The sequence below is a fragment of the Pyxicephalus adspersus genome, chromosome 1 (genome assembly GCF_032062135.1).
Source record: "Pyxicephalus adspersus chromosome 1, UCB_Pads_2.0, whole genome shotgun sequence".
Lineage (NCBI taxonomy): Eukaryota > Metazoa > Chordata > Amphibia > Anura > Pyxicephalidae > Pyxicephalus > Pyxicephalus adspersus.
The window spans coordinates 136,011,154-136,035,628 of NC_092858.1; the positions used below are offsets into that span (position 1 = coordinate 136,011,154).

The window sequence follows — 24,475 nt, forward strand, 5'->3', positions numbered from 1 at the left end:
AAAAAAAAAAAAAATTGTCTTTGTAGTTTACAGTAAAGCCAGTTTGCACCCACCCTGCCAAATACTTTTAGGCTTCATCCCTCTATGTTGCAGTATATACGTATCTTACTGTACGTTACTACAGCAACACTGTAACAAACCTTTATTGTACAGGTGTTTCAGCATACTATTTTGCACAGACACAAGCTATCTCTATATTGAGAAAAAAAATGCATGTTCAAAATGTGTAGTATTAAAGTGGTAAGAAAGGTAAACATTGGATCTTGTATGTTCTTGGATTACACAGGGATCAGTGTTCCCAATGATTGGTGGTTGTCAAGGGCATGGGTTTATGACAAAGACAAAAACATTTTATTTGGATTACATACAGTTCCTGATTATCAGGACAACCACCTGCCAAATGGAATGCTGACCACTAAACAAACCAAAAACATTTTTCTCACATTTTCTATATACTTCAATAAGGTTTGCCGTATGTATGCCGAATTCGGAATAACCCAAGCCCAGGCAGGTACTTCCCCCCTCAGTTATAAACCAGTTATAAAGTAATGAAATGAAAAGTAATCCCCTGGCCATCAAAATTAAACAAGTAGCCTTTTATATATGTGTTCTCCCCAGACCCTTTTACCTGGGCGTACTACCTGTCACTTTTCAGTGACCATCCGGCAGTTTTTGGTTGGTTACTGACGACTAAGGCCGCAATATAGGGGCTACCACTCCCCTACAACTTCTTCACACCCACTTCAAAAAAATGTCTGGGGAGAATACGGTATATTTATCACTTTGTTAGAATTTTTGTGTTAGAATTGAGAATGTTTTTCGAATGATGGGAAGTGTTGGGTGCACACAACAAATCATGTTTCTTATGATGCCCAAAAAGTTCAGTTTTAGCATCTGATCAAACAAACGTCTCCTTATTCTGCTCCAAACATGTTTTCTTATTTTTTTCTTTAAGCAGTAAATTTTTTTTTATCACTCTTTCATAAGGCCCAGCTCTGCAAAGTGTAGAGCTTTATGTGGTCCTATAGACAGATACTCCCATCTTTGCTGTGGATCTTTGAGCTCATTCAGTATTATGCTTGGCGTCTTTGCTGCATGGTGTTTATTGGTGTATGAGTTTTGGTGATAAATTTATACTTCTCTATAACTTTGTCTCCGACTTGTTTTGGTTGCTCCTTGGTTATCCTGTTTACTTAATTGTGTAGCAGGCAGTAAAATAGATCTATTTACTGTATGTATACAGAGATTGGGAGTGATTTACTTATTTACTAAGCTAAATGCAATACGCCTTACAAGGGGATAATTTACTTATTGAACAGCTGATACTCCTTTAGCAAATGAACCCCATCATGTGACAGATCATGTGACACTTTTTTTGTGATTGCACACAGATGAACACTAGTCAAATAATTACAGCATATACTCAAATATAACCCATACATAAGTCTAAATATAAAGCCAAGGTACCCCTAGTTGTAAAGCAACAACAAAAGATAAGCATTTAGGGGGATGAAAACTTTGTCAGGGCACTGTACATGGTGAGATAAATTGGTGACATATTTAAATGTGCTAATTATTCAGGGTGCTCAACACCAATACGCAAAGGACCCTCAAACACAATAAAGAAATGCTTACAAACACTTGCAAAAGCAGTAAAAAAAAAACATATGCTGCAAGGGCAGCAATCAGCCCCTGGATGTTGCATAGAGCATTTGAAAAAACTCCTGCCAGCAAGCATCTGAAAAAACGGTTAACTACTTTTTGCAAGCAGCTTTAGGCATTTTTAAACTGTTTTAAAAAAGTTGTTTTTAAATAAAAAAACATGCAAAACATACCTAAAGGATATCACCACAGCATGCCACAGAGTTTTGTAAATTACTTTTCTGGGGTGCCAAAGACTTTAATAATTCTAACATACATCATTTGTTAGATATATGATTTACAGCTCAGTGCTCAGCCCAGAAATTATTTTAAGCTGGGTGGGAACAAATTTTAGGCGGGTGGCAGCCCCTGTATTGTAACCCAACTACCCAAAAACAGCCGGGTGGTTACTGAAAAGTGCCGGGTGGTGCGCCCGGCTAAAAGGGGCTGGGGAGAACACTGCAGCCTATAGCATAGCAAAGCTCATATGGCATCATCTCTGTAAAAGCTGGTTAGTGACAGAATGCTTTATAAACCTATAATATTATCATGGGGATGATTTTATAACAATACCAATCCAATTAATAATTCTATTCCTGACATATTCAACTGCAGTTTTATAAGCCTTTCTTGAGGAGGTTGAAAACTTTTTACAGAGGACACAAAGGCTAGGAAACCAAAACAGTGTTAGGATCCATATTAGAAAGGTGGACGTGATTTTGATGTTGGTATGATTAACAAATAATTACATTGTAGATAAAAAGGATTACAACAAGAAAAAATGCCTTAATGTAACATCAACAAATGTCACAATGTTTACACAATATCAAAAGAGTTGATATTGCTTTATGTTATAATGATCTCACACACAGGCCTGAAATGTCTGCATTCTTTATGTACCATAATCATTGCATTCTCCATGCTTGAAATCTTTGGCTTGCAATACTGTCATTTATTTTGAAATATTAAATTGGCTAACTCAATCTGGGTACTGGTAGGTTCCAAAAGGAATATCTAGGTTTGTCTCTGTATCCTTAGGAGGTTAAAAGTTTGCTGACTTCTATTATCAGCTTGCACGCATTGATTTGCTGGGTGATCATAAATTAAATCTATGTAAGATTCTAGGCTTAACTACTTCAAAAGATTCTTTGGCCCTTACCTACTATGGAATCACAGTATTACTGCTCAATACTGCTCAACTTTTGACAGTGGCAGTTTTACAGTGTAAATATGGCTGAAAAAAAAAGGATGTACAAATCAGTATACAATTTGTAAATTTTTACATCTATGTCTTCCTTGTGAGATCAGAGTTAAACTTTGTGTCCTCCATAAGGAAACGCCAAAAAATAACTCAGGATGCTTTAAAGATGAAAGTTTTGACTATGTAAAGCCTTGCCATTAGCGTACCTTAGTGAGATATTGTCTTACACAGAAAACAAAAAAGAATAATATTCATACAAATCTAATAATAAGTAAACACACAGTCTGGATATTATCATACTATTTACACAATATGTTTAGGCCATGCAGGATTAGAGAACATTAACCCTGGGATGAATACACAAATAAATCAATTCATAAAGAAAGATTAATGATAGCATTCACTGTCATGCAGGTATAAAGTAAAATAAACTACCACTGACTGTCACGCTATAAGTGATATTATAAAATGTTAATTATGGAAAGTGCAGGTGTCATGCAGATAGAGGATGCCCCTCAGATGTAGCAACTAATACAGTTTATTTGTTAACTCGAATGTATGCCATTCACCCGTATGAATGTCTAAACAACAGTCCCAAATCCATGAGAGTATGGGATACAGAAGCCTCATAAAGAAAACCAAAAACTTCCCTTTTCTTTCTTAAATAACCTCCAATATTTGTAACCCCTCCCAGACATACACAACAGGAAGGTTTAAGCAGCAGAGGAAATGCTGTCTTACACAAGCATTGAGCAGGACTAGCTGACTGACAAACTACAGGATTGTCAGTAAACAGGGACAATGCTGATAGCCACATGATCTGCAACATTTTGCAGGAAGGCAGAACCTACATTAAAGTGGCAACTCTGCACTAAATTCAGGAGCAGTGCTGCATTGCTGAAAAACACATTATCACATAAAGCTGCATTAGGTGGTTTCACTGGGCATTGTTTGTGTGAATTACAGGAGAAAAGAGAAAACTGTAAGTGCAAATGCACTTTTATTAGTTCTATTATTAGTTCTATTTTACTAGTTTAATTAGCTGACACGGTTACACTATAGTTCACCTCCTCCCAACAGGAAGGCCTTAGGGGTGGGAGGAGTTGAACCACAAAATAACCATGCAAGTTTTGATTACACTAGAGTTGTCCGAATCCAGTCCTGCAGGGCCGGGGTCAATATCCAATAAAATTAGTAAGGTATGATTGACAAAATATCAAGAAATGACTCTGAAATATAAAATTCTGGAATGTTTGAGGCTTTAAGGACTGGAGTTAGACAGCCCTGCTTTAAATATTATCTCATCCCAGATTCTGGATATTTTTTTGCTGGAAAATCAAGTACCTTTGCAAGGTAAGCCAAGGACAAGACATTTTCTAGCTGTTGTCCTTTTTGACCTATTTTACTTCAGTGTAGGGAGACCACTCAATGTGAAAGTAGAGGGTTGTATCTGGGTGTTGTTAACTTTGTGACTTTGCTTTTGAAATATTTCTGAGCCATACAATGTGACTTAGTAAAGGTATAAAATTTAAGAAATTGTTTAGTACAATAATATTCTAGTATAAATCATTCCAAATTACAAGGGCATATCATTTCCTATGTCACAGACTTATTGCATATTAACAATATTTTATAGGGTTTTATAATAATTATAACTTACCATTTGTTGATATTTCTGATTGTTGGTTAGCTGTCAGGAGAAAAAATAAAAAAATAAAAACAGTATTAAAAAAAGCATAAACCTTGTTTCCCACAAGGGGGCAGCCTTTACCAACTATCTCATTTAGGGACAAGGATAGGCACACTGAACATATTGCAGGGTTAGGTGGAAAGGAACATGGGAAGAAATTATGACACAGAGATCTTTTTAGAACACTCCATGAAAAATGAGAAATCAGCATCAAATTTCACCTACAATTAAAGGAAAATGTCTGGGTAGACCAGCCTTCATATATTCCTGCAAATGTATTCGCATATTGCTAAATGATAAATTGGAAACCTTTATTCCTATGGCTTTGGAACTGGAATGGATTTCTTCAGTCATTTGCTATTTGCTAAGCAAATGTTTTGAATCCTGGACCAGATCCATTCCAGGTTTGCTGGATCACCCAGTTTCACTGATGAAAGTGTATCCTCCCCAGCCTTGGAGAGCTTTAATAAATCAGGCCCATTATGTATCTATCCAGGTCGATACAATTTTATGGAAACAAAACTAATATTAGGAGCACCATTTGATATTGTGTATTTCTATTGGCCACAAACCAGCTTTCCTAGTTTTTTCTGTGAATGTGAGTTGCTTTGACAATATATTATTTATCTGGTAAAAATCTGATTACCTATATTATCCCATACCCCATGCTGTGCAGACGTTTTTATAAACAAATCACATTATTACCAAGAATTATGACTTTGACCTTTAATGAAGCAGTGTTAAACAATGTTATATTAGTGAATGGTCACAGTAGCTCTGGTGAAGGAGATAAGAAGAGCAGAATGAGTGGAATTGCTTGTTTTCACATTTCCTCCATAGTAGATATAGCGTTTTCAGAATTAATGCAATGTGACTTTATTCATCATCTGTACATCCTGTAGACGCCTTATTCTTTTGTTTTTCCCTAGAACAGTTTATTAGAATAATATGTAATTATTACAACATAAATATTTTTTTAATCTATCAAACTGACCAGGCAGCTAAGAATGGTCTTCCAGAACAATAAAAATGTGGTATCTGAGTTAGGGCTGAAATTGCTACATGTCTGCAAGATGCAGATCTGGAGTGGTGCCATTAGTAGAGCTCCAATTCCATGCTCTTTCTGGGCACTGAAAACCCCTGCTTAAATTGTTTTCCTATTTTATGTTATTTCTGCTTATGTACAGCTCTGTAGCCCATAACTAGTCCCCAAAGACATACAGAATAAAATACATCAGTATAATTATATTATATATATTATTCCCCCAGTCAAATCCTCTGAAATTCTCTGACAGATGCTCATATCTCTCCACAGGTCTCCTTTCAGTTTCTAATAAAACAATTGAGCATGTGCAGAAGGGGCATACACTGAGGGGAAAGAGATCCCAGACTCAAGCATGCGCAGTAAGATCGGATCTCTTTTTTTCCCTTTTACAGCAGGCTACATCACCCGATCTCGCGCCTGCGCAATGCAAGATTGGGTGATGTAGCCAGAAAATCATTCTACATATCTCCCCTTCTATTCTACATATCTCCCCTTCTATTGTGTGATACTTCCCCCACCTCCTAGATTGTAAGCTCTTCGGGGCGGGGTCCTCTACTCCTCCTCTGTCACTGTCTGTATCTGTCTGTCATTTGCAACCCCTATTTAATGTACAGCGCTGCATAATAGGTTGGCGCTATATCCGTCCTGTTTATTAAATATAATAATAATAATGGTATCCTTTAAACTAATATTATATATTATAAATAATATAATTATTATTATTAATATTATCATTAATAATAATATTTGTTAACTATTTTTATAATACAGACATATTACACAACATTGTAATCCCTTTTGTTTAAAATAGTAAAGATATTAAGACACAGATAAAACAAAAAATAAAATATGTGCTATATTGTTGGTGAACGTGAGCTCGGGAGTGGGGCAAAGTGGTGTAATATGAATTTCTGAAAGAAGTCCAACCACCCCACCCGGTTTTGTTGAACGTAAGCTGTTTCAATGCAACTTTTCTTTTCCTTTTTTTTTCTTAGCATAATTTAATTTTAAACTTGTGTCAAAGTTAAGTTTCTATAGTTGCAATCCTCCTTTTTAGTTTTTAAAGCCAGGGTTTACACAGTCTTCCCCAGAGACTTTTTCATCACATCATATAGTAACATGACCGCTCTGCCTTTTATCAAACAGCTGTTTTACTTTTACCTGGATGAATATTAGCTCATATCTTGATTGCATCTCCCAGAAAACTTCACCCATCAACTTCACTAATTCAAACATTAGAGCCAAATTACAGCAAGTGCAGTAAAAATTATAGTATGTGCATACAGTGCTGTATGTAGAGTATGTAAGAAACGTTTAGCCTGACACAGTCAGATTGCTCATACATGAAATTAATAAAGCCAGAAAAAAGTTGTGGAAATGTATTAATGTATATATTAAATATACAAAAAACGTATCCAAAATTCCCTGCTAACAGTAATCAATAAAAAAGCCAATTTACGCAAATAAATACATTCATGTCTGGTATTTTTTAACAGTATTTTTTAAAAGTTAGAAATAAAATCACAAGGGCTCAGTTTGTTCATCTTTTATCACCCTTTTACAGGTTAAGGTATTTTGTACTTTTAAGTTAGTTATTTTGAATCACTAACTTTTAAACAATCTTTTATGCATTGTTGTTGGCTGTCAGTAGATGGCACTGTGTCCCTATGTAAAGTGTGTAGTATTTCAAATGGCAACAGTTTGTTATACACAGCACCATCTACTGGTGTGACCCAAGTACAATAAAGATACCGTATAATAGTATAACATAAAAATACTGTATGTGCTGGTCACATTAAATCAACATATTTCAATAACAAGATCAAATATTACATTTGTTAGGCCCACAGATATGTACAACCTATCGTTGTACATATGTGAGCATTTTGCATTTATAGCTTCAATTTGTTAGCTAATGTGAAATACAAGGGTTCCCAGAGTTTTTTTTACAATGTATCATTACGCCAGCACCTATCTATTTATTATTATTACTATTATTATTATTATTATTATAAATATTCATAATAATAATGAACTGGATTTTTATGGTGTCAACATATTACGCAGCGCTGTAAACAGGGGTTGCAAATAGACAGATACAGACAGTGACACAGGAGGAGGAGGACCCTGCCCAGAAGAGTTTACAGTCTAGGACAATTGACAAAAATGCACGATTATCTGTGGCCAACACAGGCTCTGTTATCTGTCAGCTAAAAGGTGGACTAGATTTTGTAAACACATTTTGAACTGCAATATCCCCTGCAAAGTATGGACATGCCAAGACATCAAGGCTGTAAGCAGAAAGCTGATATATTGATATTGAGCATCCTAGCATTGGAGGTTCCTAGGGCACTCTTGGTGGATGCTTTTCACTTACGGTATCAGTTAGTAGAGTTTTTAAGTGCAAGTACCTAAAACCATTTGCATCTGGTTGAATATCCCTTCTCCTACATGATACCTCATTGTTTCAGCTGGTATGGTTTACAAGTTTAAATGGATTCTGTCCTCCAGGCAGTTTTAGTGTTTCCCAAAACATGTTCTGAATATGCTGTAATAATAACAATTGCTTTGATGTAATCTGTAAAATGCAGCCCAAACCATTACTGCTCAATAATCATAACATTTAGACATTAAAAAAAGTACATTGTAAGGTCATGGAAAGATTGTATATAACTGGAATCAAGTTTCATTTATACAAATTAGGAAGTTACTATAGCATTTCTTTAGGCAAGGACAATTCAAATCAAACTTTCTATACTTTTTAAGGGTGTACATGCTTTGAAAGCACTTATTTGGTAGAACTGTGCTTGTTATATAATCATTTACCAATTTGGTTTTAAAGAGCACTTTTGGGGCCATTTCTTTTAAAATTTGAGATAACAGTGGGAGAAAGCTGTAACATGAAACTGGATTTAATTGCTATATATTTCCTGATTGGAGCGTTTTCCCCACACTTCCTGTGCTTGTGACAGTGAGAACAGGAAAAAATGTCAAATAACACAGACTGTCTTTTGCCAAGGTGACACGTTTCCCTCATTAGTTGCAGGAAAGGAAGAAAAAATCTTCAAAAACATATGAAAAACCAGAAAGAGGTTCTAACCCATTTTTCCTCTATTTAAAACGAAATAAATACATGCTGGAATTAGGTTTCAGGGTTACAAAGACTAATTCGAGTGGATGAACTTTTAAATTTCATTTCCGCATGCAAATGTTGAACTGCACAGAATACAGAAAACTGGTATTTCCCGAGGAAAATGAAAAAGAGGAATTGTGGGAAGCCTGAATCTTGCATACAAATAGGCATTGTTTACTCAGAAATACTTGGATGCATGTCACTAGTGTCAATAAATTTCATGAGGTATGAGTGAAACATTTTATGCTGAGACACAAGATTTGTTAGAAATAACACGCTTCAACAACTCCCCTGGGGTATATAAGAATCTATTTGCCAACCTTGGCTTAAACTTTATACCATACACTCAAAAACTATTAGGAGTCTTCTTCGGTAATAAAAATCCTTTGCTTGGAGAATACAGACAAATGACCTGATTTAGTAAAGCTCTCCAAAGCTGGAGAGGATATACTTTCATCAGTGAACCTGGGTGATCCAGGAAACCTAGAACGAATCTGGTCCAGAATTGAAAATATTTGTTAACAAAAAGCAAATGACTTTTGGGAAATCAATCCAGGTTTGCTGAATCTTCTAGGTTCACTGATGAAAGTGTATCGTTCCCAGCCTTGGAAAGCTTTAATGAATCAGGTCACATTCATGTGTCATGTGTGTGACTACTGATAAACAGTCAAGCTTTTATGACTGCCCTTAAAAAACATATAGAACAATAGTGGTTGCTAAATTTGCAAAAAGCACGACCTAAAAATATCTATTTCTAACTTATGTGCATTTACTAGCCACATTTTTAGATTTTGATCAGTCGGCTGGTAATCCTAATATCAAAAGGTATGGGGACTACAGTTTATCTCTTAAACAAATATTAACAGAATTTCAGTGATCAGTAAGTAAGCCCATAGATCAGTTTTAGGAACTGTAATGGTAACTGGTTGTCATGCTAAAGCTTTGGCTTCAATGCTTAGTGAGTCTCTGGTACACGTATAGAGATGCAGAAATCTGATGCTTTTCTTTTCTATTTAGATTTATTTGTTGTGGTCATGTGTTAACATTAAATTAGATGCCAACACACCATATTCTAGGCATACAAAGCCTAAAGCATAAACAATGCCCATGTTTTGTGCCGTAGTGTGCCGCATAGCAGGTACATTGATATAGAGGTCATTGGGTGTATATTGTGGTCACTCTTATTTGCAGAATACCTGTTCTAGTTCTGTGATACAACAGCCAGGCAATTAACAAAAAGTGTCCGCTATGTCAGCCCTCCTAAGTCACCTAGGTCCTCAGAAAAGGGTTAAAGTGAGCCTGAAAATGTCCCTACTTTAAATATATTGACTGTATTCGATTATTGTGTGCAAATGGAATATATCAACTGACATTTACTTTCTACATGGGCTATTACTTCTGACATTTACTGCCTATAATATTTGGATATTTAGTGTGAAATAATGGCATTAGATTAAACTTTTGCCTTTCCAATCTGTCAAATCTTCTAAGGTAAATCTGTTATGAAAACCAACTAGGTAAGAATCAATGGGAAAAACCTTTGAACTTATTCTAGACCTAGTAGTAGCAAAAGCTCACATTTCTTGTTGCCTCCACTCATATATACATACTCATGTTAAACTGATGGCTGATGAGAGGTGAGGAATATTTGGGCAGCAAACAGTTTGACCAGCAATGGGCTTAAAGCAGGCTGTACTATTGTCCTGATCTGCCACAAGGCTGACCAGGATTCCTGAGCAAGTACTTATTACATATACTTCCTGCATATTGGGTAAACAGGCAACATTATTTATCCCTGCCTTCTCACAATGCATTCCTCAGTAATTCAATTAACAACTGCAAGGTCTCTTTGCATATAGCGTCCATAGTGTTAGAAAGAGATTTCTAACAAGCCTATATAGGTGTGATGCTCAGGTTTCCAAAAAAAGCCACTAAGTAGCAGGGCTAGCTAGCTTGCTATGGAGATTTCAACTGACATGTCTCTTAGGCCAGTGGTAATATCTTTCAATGAAAGAGGAATAAAAACATTTTAATGATTAGGTTAAAAAAACTCAGAGGATCCTAGATGATACATTTTGTATTTTTTACTCAGTACAATTCAAACAATTCTTGTTTAGCGCCTAACTGTCTTTTTTTTTTTTTTTTGCTATACTCTATAGTTTTTTTTACAATGGCTTTAGATGTATCCATCTCTAAAATAAATAACTTTGTAACATATAATTATATTTCAATGTATTTATACCAACACAAATACATGTGCAAAGTGACCTGTACACATACTGAATATATTCTGATCTATTTGCTCTGCCTGTCAAAGGGAGTTTTTGAGCACAGCCTGGTTTTAATTAGTAATGTTGAGGAAGGATATCGTCACTGTGGTTTTAGAATGTGGTCTGTGGAGCTGAATCAAAATATACCTTCAATAACCATGTCTGCTATTATAACTTAAAAAATGTATATTCCTAGAATTTAGATTACATCACATGAAAAATTAAAATAATTACAGCAAAGGATCAATTTTTATGTAATGTAGCATGATTTCATACTGAAAGTGTTTATTTGTATTTACACATAATGCAATCTTTGTTTAACCTGCATACGAATATGTTTTGACTAGTGATTTACTCTTAAAATTATACTTGTGCATGGTTGAAACATTTGTATGAATACTTTTTACTTGACATTGAACTACACGAATTAGGTGTGATTAATGGAATAAAAAAATAAGAAAAGATTTCATTTCCCAATGGTGGCCCCAACTTTCCTTAAAAGTTTAACATTCCTCTGAATTAAGCACATCATTTAATTGTTTTTAGCCTTTTCATGGTTCGGCTGTGTGCTGAGGAAGCCAGTGGAGTGCACATATAGAAGTTATTTCAAGTGGCTCTGTCACGTAAGTAAAAGTACCACTAGAGGAGTGTATATACTTACCTCTCCACTGTCCACACCACCAAACATCACTCTATTAAAGAAAAATCCTATGGTTTCTCCCAAAGCTTCTTCCCAAAAAAGCAAATTTGTTACAGAAAATAGTAAGAATATTAAAACTGTACCATGTATCGTGAAGCAATAGGAAATATAGAATTCCTCTTTGTAAGAATTATCAACTTGGTTAAATTATTGGGGTAAAGATAAAAGCACTGTGCATGGAGTAATGTGATATCATCCCTAAAAGCTGTAAACTAAAATCTGATTGGTTTCTAAATTTTAATCTTTGAGCACTATTTGCAATTATTAAGCCCAGAGGTTTGTTTGTACCCTGCACTGCCTGTCATCCTCATTGCCAGCCCAGAAGACTACAAAGAAGAGGTCCCTCATCTCTATAGACAATGACTGGTATCGTGGTGTCTATTAACAGTAATGAAGAATAATGCAGCATCACACAACCTCAACATGTGAGATGAATACGTCCCACATAGATGGTGGGGAGTGAACTGTGTGTGAATACAGAGGTTACTGGTGTCATGGACCCCGGTTAGCGGTCTGTGTTAGTACTACCAAGCAAATCTCACTGGCATTATAGATACTGACATTAGAATTTTGTTGTATGTGTACTTGAGAACTGTTTTACAATGGTGACATGGACACTTGTGGATAAGCTGTGGAAAATGGAAGCTGTATGGCCTAAAGTGCAGATCTTAACTGACCATTGCTCACTGAAGTTTATTTACTGTTTAAGTTTACTGAAGCAAATCAGAGATTTCACCTTTTACACTGCCACCACTTATTGTTCTCCTAATTTGTCTACTGGAAATTAGTAACCGGTAAATGTAATGTGGTATTAAATATAAGAAGTCCAACAAATGTGTTTAACTATAATATCTATCTCCTTGTAACCCAGATACAACAAAGTAGAAAAATAGTACCTCCTATATTTCAAAAATGTCCCCATGGACAGTGACAAGGTGAAAACATCTACACTGTTCACTGGTAATAAAACTGTTACAAAATATGAATTCATATTTTGTGTGTGGTTTATTTGTTACTTGTTTTCTTTGTGAAGTTTCCAAAATAATAGTATCATCAGACAAAATAAACATATCCGGGATAATAATGTTAGTAAGATGATTTTTTGTTTGAATTTCTAGCAATACTAAAAAAAATAAAAGGTTGGTTAAGTACAATGCATATATTTCGCCTGTGGCTGCCTGAAATAAAAATGCGTTATCCATGATACAGGACTGTCCATCTTCTAGGTTGTCAAGGGCCAGAACTTACACACATTTTAAGTAATATTCTAACAGACCGTAGTAAGTTTAGTAATGTGGTTTACAAACAGTCATAAAGTTGCTACTATTTGACCACTGACTATGTGGCCCTCAAAGACTGAAGTATGACAGCCATCCCATAAGGCATCATACAAATTATATTCGGTATGAAAATGGTGTTAAAATGCTGTCCATAACACACACAGCATATGAGTAAACCTTACACACATATCCTTATAATGATTTAAAGATTTACACATGCCTCCCTTGTGCAACCCTGAAATAATTGATTTTCTTTGACTTCCCAACTTTGGGCCTTTTTTATTAAAGCTCTCCAAGGCTGGAGAGAATACACTTTCATCAGTGAAGCTGGAATGAATTTGGTCCTGGATTCAAAAATTTGGTAGCAAATAGCAAATGACGTTGAATAAATCCATTCTAGGTTTGCTGGATCACCCAGCTTCACTGATGAAAGTGTATCCTCTACAACCTTGGAAAGCTTTAATAAATCAGGCCCCATATTTTAGCCATAGATTGTGTCGAACGGCAGGCAGCAAGACATTGGGAGGATAATAAATTCCCCTATCTTTGTGGTTAAGTTAGCCTTTGAGATCAAGGCTTTGGAATGAAGCTGGAGAAAATTAGCCCTAAATAACAAAGTAAAAATGAAAACCAAACAGATGCAAATAATGAAAGGCACCTTGAACATATTAAATATGAATAAAAACAAGTAAAATGAGTAACAGTTCAGGAAAACTTTTACTGATTTACTGCAAATACATTTTAACTTATTAACAGTCCTTAATCTGCGGAATACCCCTTGACACAGGATCTTCCACATTATCTGAGTAATCGTGTGAATACCTTGAAAGAAATGTACATTCTAATAAATATAATTCAAGTAAAAAAAACTTACCACAAGGCAGAGCTGAATCTTGCTGTACCACATCTGGACTGTAGATCCAGTTTCCAATGTCCCATTTTATAACATTCCCATCAGTGCACTTTTGAAGAAAGCTTGCTTCATCTGTCCTCCACATTCTAAACATGTACAGCTCCCCCACCAATCCTACTGATATAGTGGAATTTGATTCATCAAAGTGTGAACATCCAAGGACCACATTGCCACCTCCATTTAGCTTGGTGTAGCCATCCAGTTTGTTTTGTTCTTCAAAAATACCGTCAATATATAAAGCCATGTTTTGAGTTTTGGCACTCCATCTAATGCACAACTCATACCATGTATGTAGTTTTAGGCTTTTAAGGATATTGATTTGAGTTCCAAACATCCAGATTTTAATACTGCTGCTGTCACCCAGTAAACCCATTTCAAATACATTGCCTGTAGAGGATGGCAGCTTATAGGTGAAAGCAGTCCAGGGATTGGATGACTCAAGTTTTATATAGGTGCACAAAGTGAATTGTGTAAGATTCGGAACAGATGAGCTCAAAGTCATGATTCCTGTACATGGCTTGGTGAAGACTGCTTTGTTTTCTCTGACATTTGCAGATTGAGCTACAAGAAAAAAAATTAAAGGAATTTAGCAATACATAACACTGCACTATACATTTATTAGTCAATTTTCCATTTATTAGCCTGCTAATAAATAAAGGATGTACATTTCAGTTAGATGGGACAACCCCTTTCTGTTAAGTAAAAATTCTGCTTGTTTGTATTTTTTTTAAGTGCAAAAAGGGTGCAGCACAGCCCCATAACTTTCGATCGCCTAGGCGATTGAGAACGAATGGGAGCGCAAAGCCCACTGGGATACCTATGTCACGCATCCTGGGAGGCTCTTAGGTACTCCTTCAGCGCATCTCCGGCAAGTGCAGAAGGAGCCTTTTCATGAAATGGGGTAAAAATTGCCGATTTCACACATGCACAGTGAGATTGGCAAGTACCCTGCTTATACAGGATATCTTTCCTATACTATCCTCTGAAGCAGTGGTCACTAACCTTTTTGGACCTACGAACTACTAAACTTATGGACTCGGGACTTCACATGCGCAGGGAGCCGTGTGTCACTCAAAGGGGAGGAAACTTCCCCCTGAATGATGTCATGATACCAGAACCCTCTTGGAGAGTGGGCAGGTTGTGTCCAGATACAATCCGTACAGGAAAGATTGTCCGTGGCTTTGGCCAGGTGCCCCCCCCCCAAAGGGGGTCTTCTTCTGACCCCACTGGGGGGCACACCAGCCAGATCAGCGGACAGCTAAAACATTCTCATGAGAACTATGGAGTGCACTGTGTAGAATGCATGGTAATAGAACACATACTGTAGTCACCAGCACTCCAAAGTACAGGACTTGAAGTACTTGCTTTATTATAAAAGCACTGTCACGATGTTGAAATCAGGGGCATGCTTTCTCTCAACTGTTTGCTGATTATTAGTTTCCAGTGTTCTCCCCAGAAATTTTTTTCAGCCGGGTGGTAGGAAGCTGTAGCCGGGTGGTAAAAAAGGGGGTGTGGCAAAACACGGCAAATTTAGTACCCTGCTTATACAGGATATCTTTCCTATACTATCCTCTGAAGCAGTGGTCACTAACCTTTTTGGACCTACGAACTACTAAACTTATGGACTCCGGACTTCACATGCGCAGGGAGCCGTGTGTCACTCAAAGGGGAGGAAACTTCCCCTTGAATGATGTCATGATACCAGAACCATCTTGGAGAGTGGGCAGGTTGTGTCCAGATACAATCCGTACAGGAAAGATTGTTCGTGGCTTTGGCCAGGTGCCCCCCCCCCCCAAAGTCTTCTTCTGACCCCACTGGGGGGCACACCAGCCAGATCAGCGGACAGCTAAAATATTCTCACGGACCACCGGTTGGCGACTGCTGCTCTGAAGGTATTACCTACTTACATACACCAGGCTTTGCTTTTTTAAATCTTTCCAAGCCACTGTAAAAAATTTTGTTTGGGCTGACATTTTCTGAGCTCTCGACTTTCTTTGCTGTATTTACTGGCCTTCCATCTTGATCTTTGAGGATTCTAATTTCTCCACTCTGTGTTTTTGGAGATGAAGGCAACTTTCTCACTTCTTTTGATCACTCCCATCCTCTTATCTTTTATCCAGGCCTCTTACTTCATATGAACAAGAATGTGTTAAGGAGGGTCCTACTCATCACTCCAGCTCCATTTTTTTTTACAAGGTTCCACTCTGGAAAGATGAGGTTTCTCTGGTTTACTGTTCTTAGCCAAATAGGAATGTAAAATACGTATCCAGTTTACCCTACAACAATAATTTTTTTCACCCGCTATTCAGTAAAAAAAAAAAAAAATCTTTATTAGGTGCTATCAGATCCCTACAAGACCTTCATTCTTTTTTACTGGACTCTCCAGATTATTGCTGGCAATGTGGTACCTAACTAACTGTGATCTGTGACACATCTTTTGATTTTGCCCCAAATTAGAACTTTTTTGGGACCAAGCAATATCTGTGATAGGAATGCATTCCTTACAGGAAACAGACCTTGCAACATAGGAAGAATGCTTCAAATGAGAACTATGGAGTGCACTGTGTAGAATGCATGGTAATAGAACACATACTGTAGTCACCAGCACTCCAAAGTACGGGATTTGAAGTACTTGCTTTATTATAAAAGCACTGTCACGATGTTGAAATCAGGGGCATGCTTTCTCTCAACTGTTTGCTGATTATTAGTTTCCCAGAGATACAGCTTTCTTTTGCACCGCACCATAATTATTTGCCCTCTAGATTTAACAGGAGATCTGTATTTATTAATTTAGTGAGTCAAGCTCAAGCTTTGCATTCATGGTGTTTGGAAGCAAAATGCCCCTACAACTATGGTACTTTGTTTTCAAAATAAAATAAAGTTATCCTTACTAATTTTACTAGGGGTACTCCTTTACTCTGATAACAGATCTTTCTGGACCTCAAAAATTCTGACACCCCCTGTTTCTAAAGACGGTTAATATTTTATTTTTTCTGTGGGATTCCATGGTGGTTTCCTGCATCCTGTCCCATGTTGATCTCCATAGGTGGATGTGGATGCATTGATCTCAGCCAAGGTAGCAGGACTGACTTAAAGGACCAGGCTAAGCTGTGATGGCGACTGGTGCTGTGATTTTTGACGAGCTACCTAGCATTTTTCGACCTGGATCTAGTGTGCCAGTTACCCCAACCTCTTTGTCTGGATCTATGTGCCAGTTACCCCAACCTCTTTGTCTGCTGCTTGTCCAGAAATCTGCTGAACCCGACCTTACCTCTGCTGAACTTGGACTACCCCTCTTTGACTGCCACCTGTCCTGACCTCTGCTGTATCTCGATTACCTCTCTGTCTGCTGTCTGAGCAGACTTCCGCTGAACATGGACTTTCTTTCTACCAGCTACCTGCCCAGACTTGGCCGGAAACACCTACTACGTCTCTACCTGCCACCCGCTTGATCTCTAGTTTCACCTGCTTTACTTTGGCTTTCTCCACACCCTCCCTCCATCCTTTCTCCTGTGAGGGTTGTGACCTTAATGTTACCAGCCCATCACCACTTATGGGGTGCTATGGTAAAGACCAGGTGATATTTAGACTATGCCTCAGGCAATTCTTTATCACCTACCAGGAGAGAACAGAATATAATCTCTTTCCCATCTCTTCTTGTAATATACATATTGTTATATATGTGGACTTGTTTAGTTCCCTATACCTTTCCCACCTTCCTTTCCCTTATGATTAATGTGACTCCTTTGAGGGAAGGATCATCGATTTCCTCCCCATAGGGCCATCCTTAAGTGATATTCTCATTTTCACTGTATCTGCCTTACAAATGCCCGCCTCCACAGGACTGTGTTCCTCCTTCCTAGTTAACATAAAAAATGTGTTTAGGGAGTTGGTATCTGTTGTATTAATAATGTCTTATTGATCAAATTAGTGGTATTAGTTGTTCTGATATGCATTATATACTAATATATAGATGGTTGTTTTATATCTCTCTTGTGGCAATGTTTCCTTTTGTTTTACCTTAAAAAATGTATAAAAAAGTTAAAATTACTGTGGGTTTGGAGTTCTGACGATGCAAATCTTTAGACTATGTGCTGTAACTTATTGACTCTTAAAGCTGAACTGCAGGTACATTTCGATTAAAAAGTAAATATGCATATAAGGAAACCTAAAGATTTGTATTCCTGTCAACCCAGTCATGAGATATCCACAGTCCATTCACACAGGCAAGTATCCAACACCGCTTACTGGTAAGAAATACAGCCGTGTCCTGTTAACAACTAGCCTGCTAAATAGATAGTGACAGAGCAGCATCAGGCTTGTGAGGTCATCCATCTGCTAATCTTATTTTTTTTCTGCTCCTATAAGTATATTCTTTGTCATTATATACATGTAAGCATGTATACATTTATTTGAAAATGTCGGTCCAATTTAGCTATTGTTTTAGTATAGCACAACACATGAAATAAGTCTTTTGATGAAGAAAAATGTCAAAGTTATATATAAAGCTCATACTTTCACGGGTTATGTGTCCGTCTCACAGGTGCAGTTCATGAGTGATTGCTAGAACAAAAGGTTTGGCCATATATGTCGTATGTAGTGTCCCACCCCATAATAACTCACATTTACAATAAATACAGCCACATTCCAATGCTATTCAAACATTCTAAAGAATACTTGCTGTACAAAGCGTCACCAGCACATGTGACGAATTCTCGATGTGGCAAGAACCTGTGTATCTACTTATCAATATATAAGCGGTAGACGTCTGTGAACTATCAGAAAATCATATATATATTTAGCAGTAAACATTCATATGAGTATGTCACAGTCCTAAAGGTAAAGACTTCCTCCCTGTGTTAAGGAACTAACATAGTTACATATACTAATTATTACTATAGTTTGTTTTGCATTGTAATACAAGGATATTATGCTTTTGTTTATTAGTATGCCAGTTCCAAATTTGCTCTCTAGCTACTACTGAAAGGAACTATTCTCTGTGTCAAAATATTAATTGACAAACTGGCCGAGGTTCAGTGAGATATTGATTAAGTAAAGTACCGCACCTTAAGACTTCCCAGCCCACCTCCACAGCAGAGTGCACTACATTCTTCAGTAGGGTGTATACAGAAGGATACATAGTTTACTTGCTGTATAACATGTTTACCTAAGTAAGGTAATGTAAGATTTAAAAGTGTGTTTTTATATAAGAAAGATATCCTAACAGATTTGTATTGTTGTCTTTACCACTTTTGTAGTGACCATTTTCCATTTTCTGTCACTATGATCCCAGAACAAAACATTAAGAGAATGCGTGTCACCAGAACTGGAATGGACAGACAGCAAGAAAACGCCTGGAGAGGATACACTTTCATCAGTGAAGCTGGGTTGATTGTTAATTGTTAATTGATTGAGGGTTAATTTTTCCAGTAGAGACAAACACAGTAATATGTTTTATTCCAAACAAAAGATCTGCATCCTCTTTCTATGGGGCTGATTTATTAAGGCTATTCAAGACTTCAGAAGATAGACTATCACGGGAGAACCTGGGTGATTCATAAAACCTGTAAAGGAATTCCTAAAATCATTTGCTATAAATTGGCAAAAATTTTCCATCCTGAACCAATTTCATTTCAGATTTGCTGGACCACCCAGATTCTCCTATGATATGTTTCTTCTCCAATCTTGGAGTGCCTTTATTAATCTGAGGTCACCTAGCTTCACTGATAAAAGTGTATTCTCTCCAGCCTTGGAGAGCTTTAATAAATCAGGTCCTATGTTTTGACCAAGGTGAACACAATTCTAGTGTATGTATACCAAGCATAACCAAGCAAAATAATTAAACGCAAAAATATTAGAAGGTGTTGGTCCTGACTGCATTGAAAATGATATATGATCGAATTAGAAAACTGCTTGGTAGAGTGGTAATCATAAGTTTATATTGCAGTCTTTAAATGAATCGGACTGGATATGACATTGTACTACATGATGGTATAATTGGTAAGTGGGGGATATCAAATTTAGTGATACATATCCAGTATAGTGATTGGTAAATTCTAAGCTTCAGGTCTGACCCTAGTGCAGCTGTAGAGGAAGAGAGGAATGTCCTTTTAATCACTGGTTTTTAATGTCCTTTTAATCACTGGTGCAAAGTGGGTAAGGCAGCGTGTCCGCAGTCAGCCTTAGAAGGCCGTTGATTTTATCTTTGTATCACCAATCTGAACCATTGTGTGCTAATACTTTGTTGCACAAGTTTTCCGTATTCCCTGAAGAAGCCAAATAGGGGAAATGCGTTGGGTAGGAGACTTAATTGACAAAATTGGTCACTTTACATTTATGTGCAACTGGAATTTTGTATAAAACAAGCTTACTATGGACGTTTAAGATGTTCTTTAGTATTCTTTAAAGAAACATATTTGTGCATAAACAAACTTTTACCAGTAATTGCACACTTGCTATAAAAGGCTCTCTCTTCTTCTACTTCTACCTTTTTTTTGATCATCCATATACTATCTTTGTTACCCAAGTGTGTAAATGTAAATAAGGGCACATATTTTATCAATACAGAGGGGAAAACCCGGTGGTAACCAAATATTCACGTTACTCTTTTGCTGATAATAATGTGATCCAGTAGGGTTGGCTCCTACTGGGTCTAATAGTAAATCCAACCCTGTAACTGCCTTAGTCATGCTGCCTCAGTGATAGTTCCAATCCCATTTACAATAGAATTCTGCAACATTGCTCTAGGGCATAAATTATATCAAAATATGCCAATGTGTTTTTTTCCTGATGACTGAGCTCTGTATTACTTACCTATTCTTTGTGTTGTCAAAATATACAATAATATCCATATTGGCTGAATATGTTTACATTTCACAAGAGAATATTTGGTCTTTCCAGTAAATGTAAGGAAAAGACCATGTAGCAACATCCTGAAAGACATAAAAAAGAGTAAATTAGATTTTCCATTTCCATTTTTGAATGACTAACAATAGAAATTGATAAATATAGTACATAGTTTTTCAGATACAGTTTAGTAAGCTGCCTAGGGTAGACTAAGCATTGTTTGACTTCTTGGTTCAAAAGTATTTTTCTAGCAGAGATGCAACAAGAAGTTAGCAGAAATTTCCAAGTGGAAGTAAACTTTACTTACAAAAAAAATCCAGACCGGCAAGGTTTTTTACTAGCAGAAATGCCTTTTATGTTTCTTTTGCCAAAGATCCTTCTGCTCATCTGTAAGAACTTTTTTGTTTGTGCACACTGAGTCACACAGTTTGCAGGCTTTTTGTGTTTTTTTGTGGTTCTATGCAAGGATAAAGTAGTTCCTGTGCACGTGACCTAAAAAGGTGACAATGGCCATGGTGAAGCGATGGGGATTGTCACAACCATTATTATACTGGTGGAGGAACTTTGGCAAGTAAGGATGCCATAATGTGTAAACGTGTTGTGTTTAATAACTGGTGTTTCACAACTATTAAAAAAATCGATAAACAGGTTACCTCCAGTAAATACTGATTAGGAAAAGAGTGGATGAGTCCAGAGATATAAAAACAGATTATGTTATTGGCTTGTTTCTATGTATTTTGTAAAAGTCTAACTTCTACCTCACCCATCCTGCCTTCCATTTCCTCAATGTTCCTACTCTTTCTTTAATTAGGTGCGTGATTTTACCTGACTAAACTGGAATCTCAAAACACAGAATGGAGCAGGTTAGAAGGTGCACTCTAAGTGTATAACATGCTCTCATATATTCTATATATAGTCCAAATTGCCGGGGTAAGTTACTGGTTTTCTGTTCCTAGTTCATCCTGAATTGTACGGATCCTTTATCACATGTGGCAAGTAAACATTCTTCTAACCAATGTTCTGAGTGTTTCATATTTATACTCATCTCTACAACTTCCATGCAGATGAGTAATAAGATCAACGGATCCATGATATTAGTTTATTCAGAAAGTCATAAAAAGTTTGGACAGCTCTCAAAAGGAGTGTCATCACTGGCAACTGTTTCTGCGGAATCTAAGCACAGGTAAGCCCTAAACAATGAGTTTCACTAGCAGTTGTTTTGTAAGAGAATGTTTCTTTACATAGAGGATCTATCCTTTTCACGTCCTCAAAATGAATGGATAGTAACAAAGAGCTCCACATTTGACTGCGAGCTAAGTGGGCGCCTGAGGTAATTGTCTGCCTGAAAAGAAGAAAATTAACAAGAAGCTACATTATTTGCCTCTTCTTTAGCATTTAGATGTAATAACAGGATGACTTCCCTGTTAACAGGATAACTTCTGTTATTAAATCAAATACTAACTCAATGAAATAACACAGCTCATCCATTTAAAATGTGCTGTTAGGCAAAACCAATAGATTAAATAAATACTTTGACTGCAAGTCTGAATCTGAATATCAGTGATACAATTCACAGAAAAAATTGCACATTAATAAAGGAGAAATAGATGGATATAATGTATGAAATAAAGCAACACCTACAAAACAGTAAGGCTGAGTTCAGACTCACAGTTTTTGAGGAGGTTTCACCACTCAAAATCACTTGCAAAAAATTGCTAACATTGGACTAAATAGGACCATTCATTATAATTTATCTAACGGGTGGTAGAAGGTGGCAGCGTTGCTGAGTGTTCCCCTTGCCGCTTCTCTAGACTTGATTAATGTTAAAAGACCTTTGATTACCATTGAAATGGAAAAGTTGAAATTGTTATTTTTGCCCTAATTTACCAGTGGTTCAGTTGTAGTTTTGTCACTGCACTTAAGACACTCCATACAGCTTCTCAGACCTGGCTTTGTTCAGAAGTCTTTTAATAGGCCTAAATGGTAATGTGTTTGGGGTGCCCAGAAGTGGCAAATAAATGGCAATGTTAACAAAGCCTGGAGGTGTTTTTAGACTCTTATTATTGCCTGTGAAATAAACAGAACAAATAAACTTTAAATCCAAATCTAATGGGGGGTTAGTAGATTTTAAAATAGGAGATATTTAAATCCCTGAAATACTTAGTGTATGTAAACCCAAACAATTAAAGTGAATGTGAAGTTACAAACTTGGGGTGAAATAGGAACTCCTGTCAAGTTTTTCCTACAAGAAGACTCTAAAATCACAGTAAATATAAGAGAAATATCAAAATCCCCATGCAGTGTCACAAGTTACTTTGTTCCTGTATGGGTTTTGCAGACTTGGAATGCATTCCAACCAAATTGACAACCAGTTAAGTAGATGGAAGTGTTCTAAAGGACAGCGGATGACCAATGATCAATGAGCAACAGGAAGTGAGAGGACATCTTTGTGACTGTAATTCAATCCTTTGTGACTAAAATCCAATCCTAGACAGTTGTCAAAAAATGAGCATTGCCACTGGAAGATTCCTACTAGATTCCTGTTCTGGAGGCAACTGAAAATTTTAGGTTCACCTTCATTTTCATTGCTAGTGGAATTGGTGGTCAGGACAATTAGAAATAAGAGATCTCCCTAATGAGGACATAGGTAGTGATTGTATTTCTCACCACTATATCTAAATCTATACCAAAAAGTTTTATTCGTTATATTTCAGGGAATTTTCTTGCAAATCATTTTGGTAACAGTTGGCACTTTAAGCCCAGCAGAAATTTGGAATATGTTTCTGTCTAAAAGAGTATTAAATACATATTTCTTGCCAGAATAATAGCTTTAACAGACTGGAACTTGGCATATCTTGTATGGCAAAGCTTTACATGTGAGGTAAAAAAAAGAAAACCTGTTCTCCATGGCATCAACAAAATGACACAGCTCTATATACTGTCTTGATGGTAATATGTGTTTCAGCAAGTCATTGACTTAGCTGTTCTCTACAACTTCTGGGGCAGTAATTTCTAACCTAGTGAAGCCTAGGACAACTATAGGCTTGGATTACAGATTTTGAAGTACACTATAACAAATACCAAATTTGTATGGCTGTAAATATGTCATCATTGGAACATCAACATGCCATTTTTTTTACATTTGCTGATCTGTCTGTTTGTTGTGCTGTTTATTCAGAAATGTTCAAGTATTTATGAGTTCAAGCTCTTATTTAGCTCTTTTCTTCAACTAGACCGAGGAAGCTGATTGGTGTTTTCATTAACACAGTGACATTCATATTGAAGAAAATAAAACATGTATCAATGTTTCAAAGTACAATGAGGAAATGAAAATGTAATACCTCGAAATATCAAGTGTAAACATTATAAGATGTTAAAGCTAGCACCATGAAATTCCTGTGCCTCACCCAGAATTCCATTAGCACATGGCCCGAAGATCACTTAAAGTTAGCAAATAATGACTAATTTCTTGCACAACTAAACCATGACAGACTCACAAAGCATTCCAAATATATATATAGATATATATATATCTACATGCTGAAGACAGGAATCCAGTGGAATAGTAGAGACCATTGACCACGTTTTGCTCCAGTGTCCCTTCAATGTAGAGGTTTAGGGTGGGAAGGGTTCTAGGTATTTTCTAAATCGCATGAGTTGGGCTAAGTGGGTATAAGGAGAATGCAAGACTTACTAGGAATTTGATTTGATACACTTTTTGTAGTTCTTGCAGTGGTTGGATATTACACTTGGAAT

The 24,475-nt window shown here is 36.6% G+C and overlaps 1 protein-coding gene across 1 annotated transcript in view; it reads right to left on the reverse strand.

The window, feature by feature from the left end:
• The window catches only part of ADGRG2 (adhesion G protein-coupled receptor G2), a 79,523-nt gene that overhangs the window by 37,319 nt on the left and 17,729 nt on the right, over positions 1-24,475 (reverse strand). Inside the window, exons 2-4 of the mRNA XM_072415171.1 lie at positions 20,687-20,805; positions 13,835-14,434; positions 4,503-4,532 (exon numbers count right to left, since the gene is read on the reverse strand). Of these exons, the coding sequence (XP_072271272.1) occupies positions 4,503-4,532; positions 13,835-14,434; positions 20,687-20,804 (748 nt within the window). The 5' untranslated portion in view covers position 20,805. The remainder of the gene's footprint in view (positions 1-4,502; positions 4,533-13,834; positions 14,435-20,686; positions 20,806-24,475) is intronic.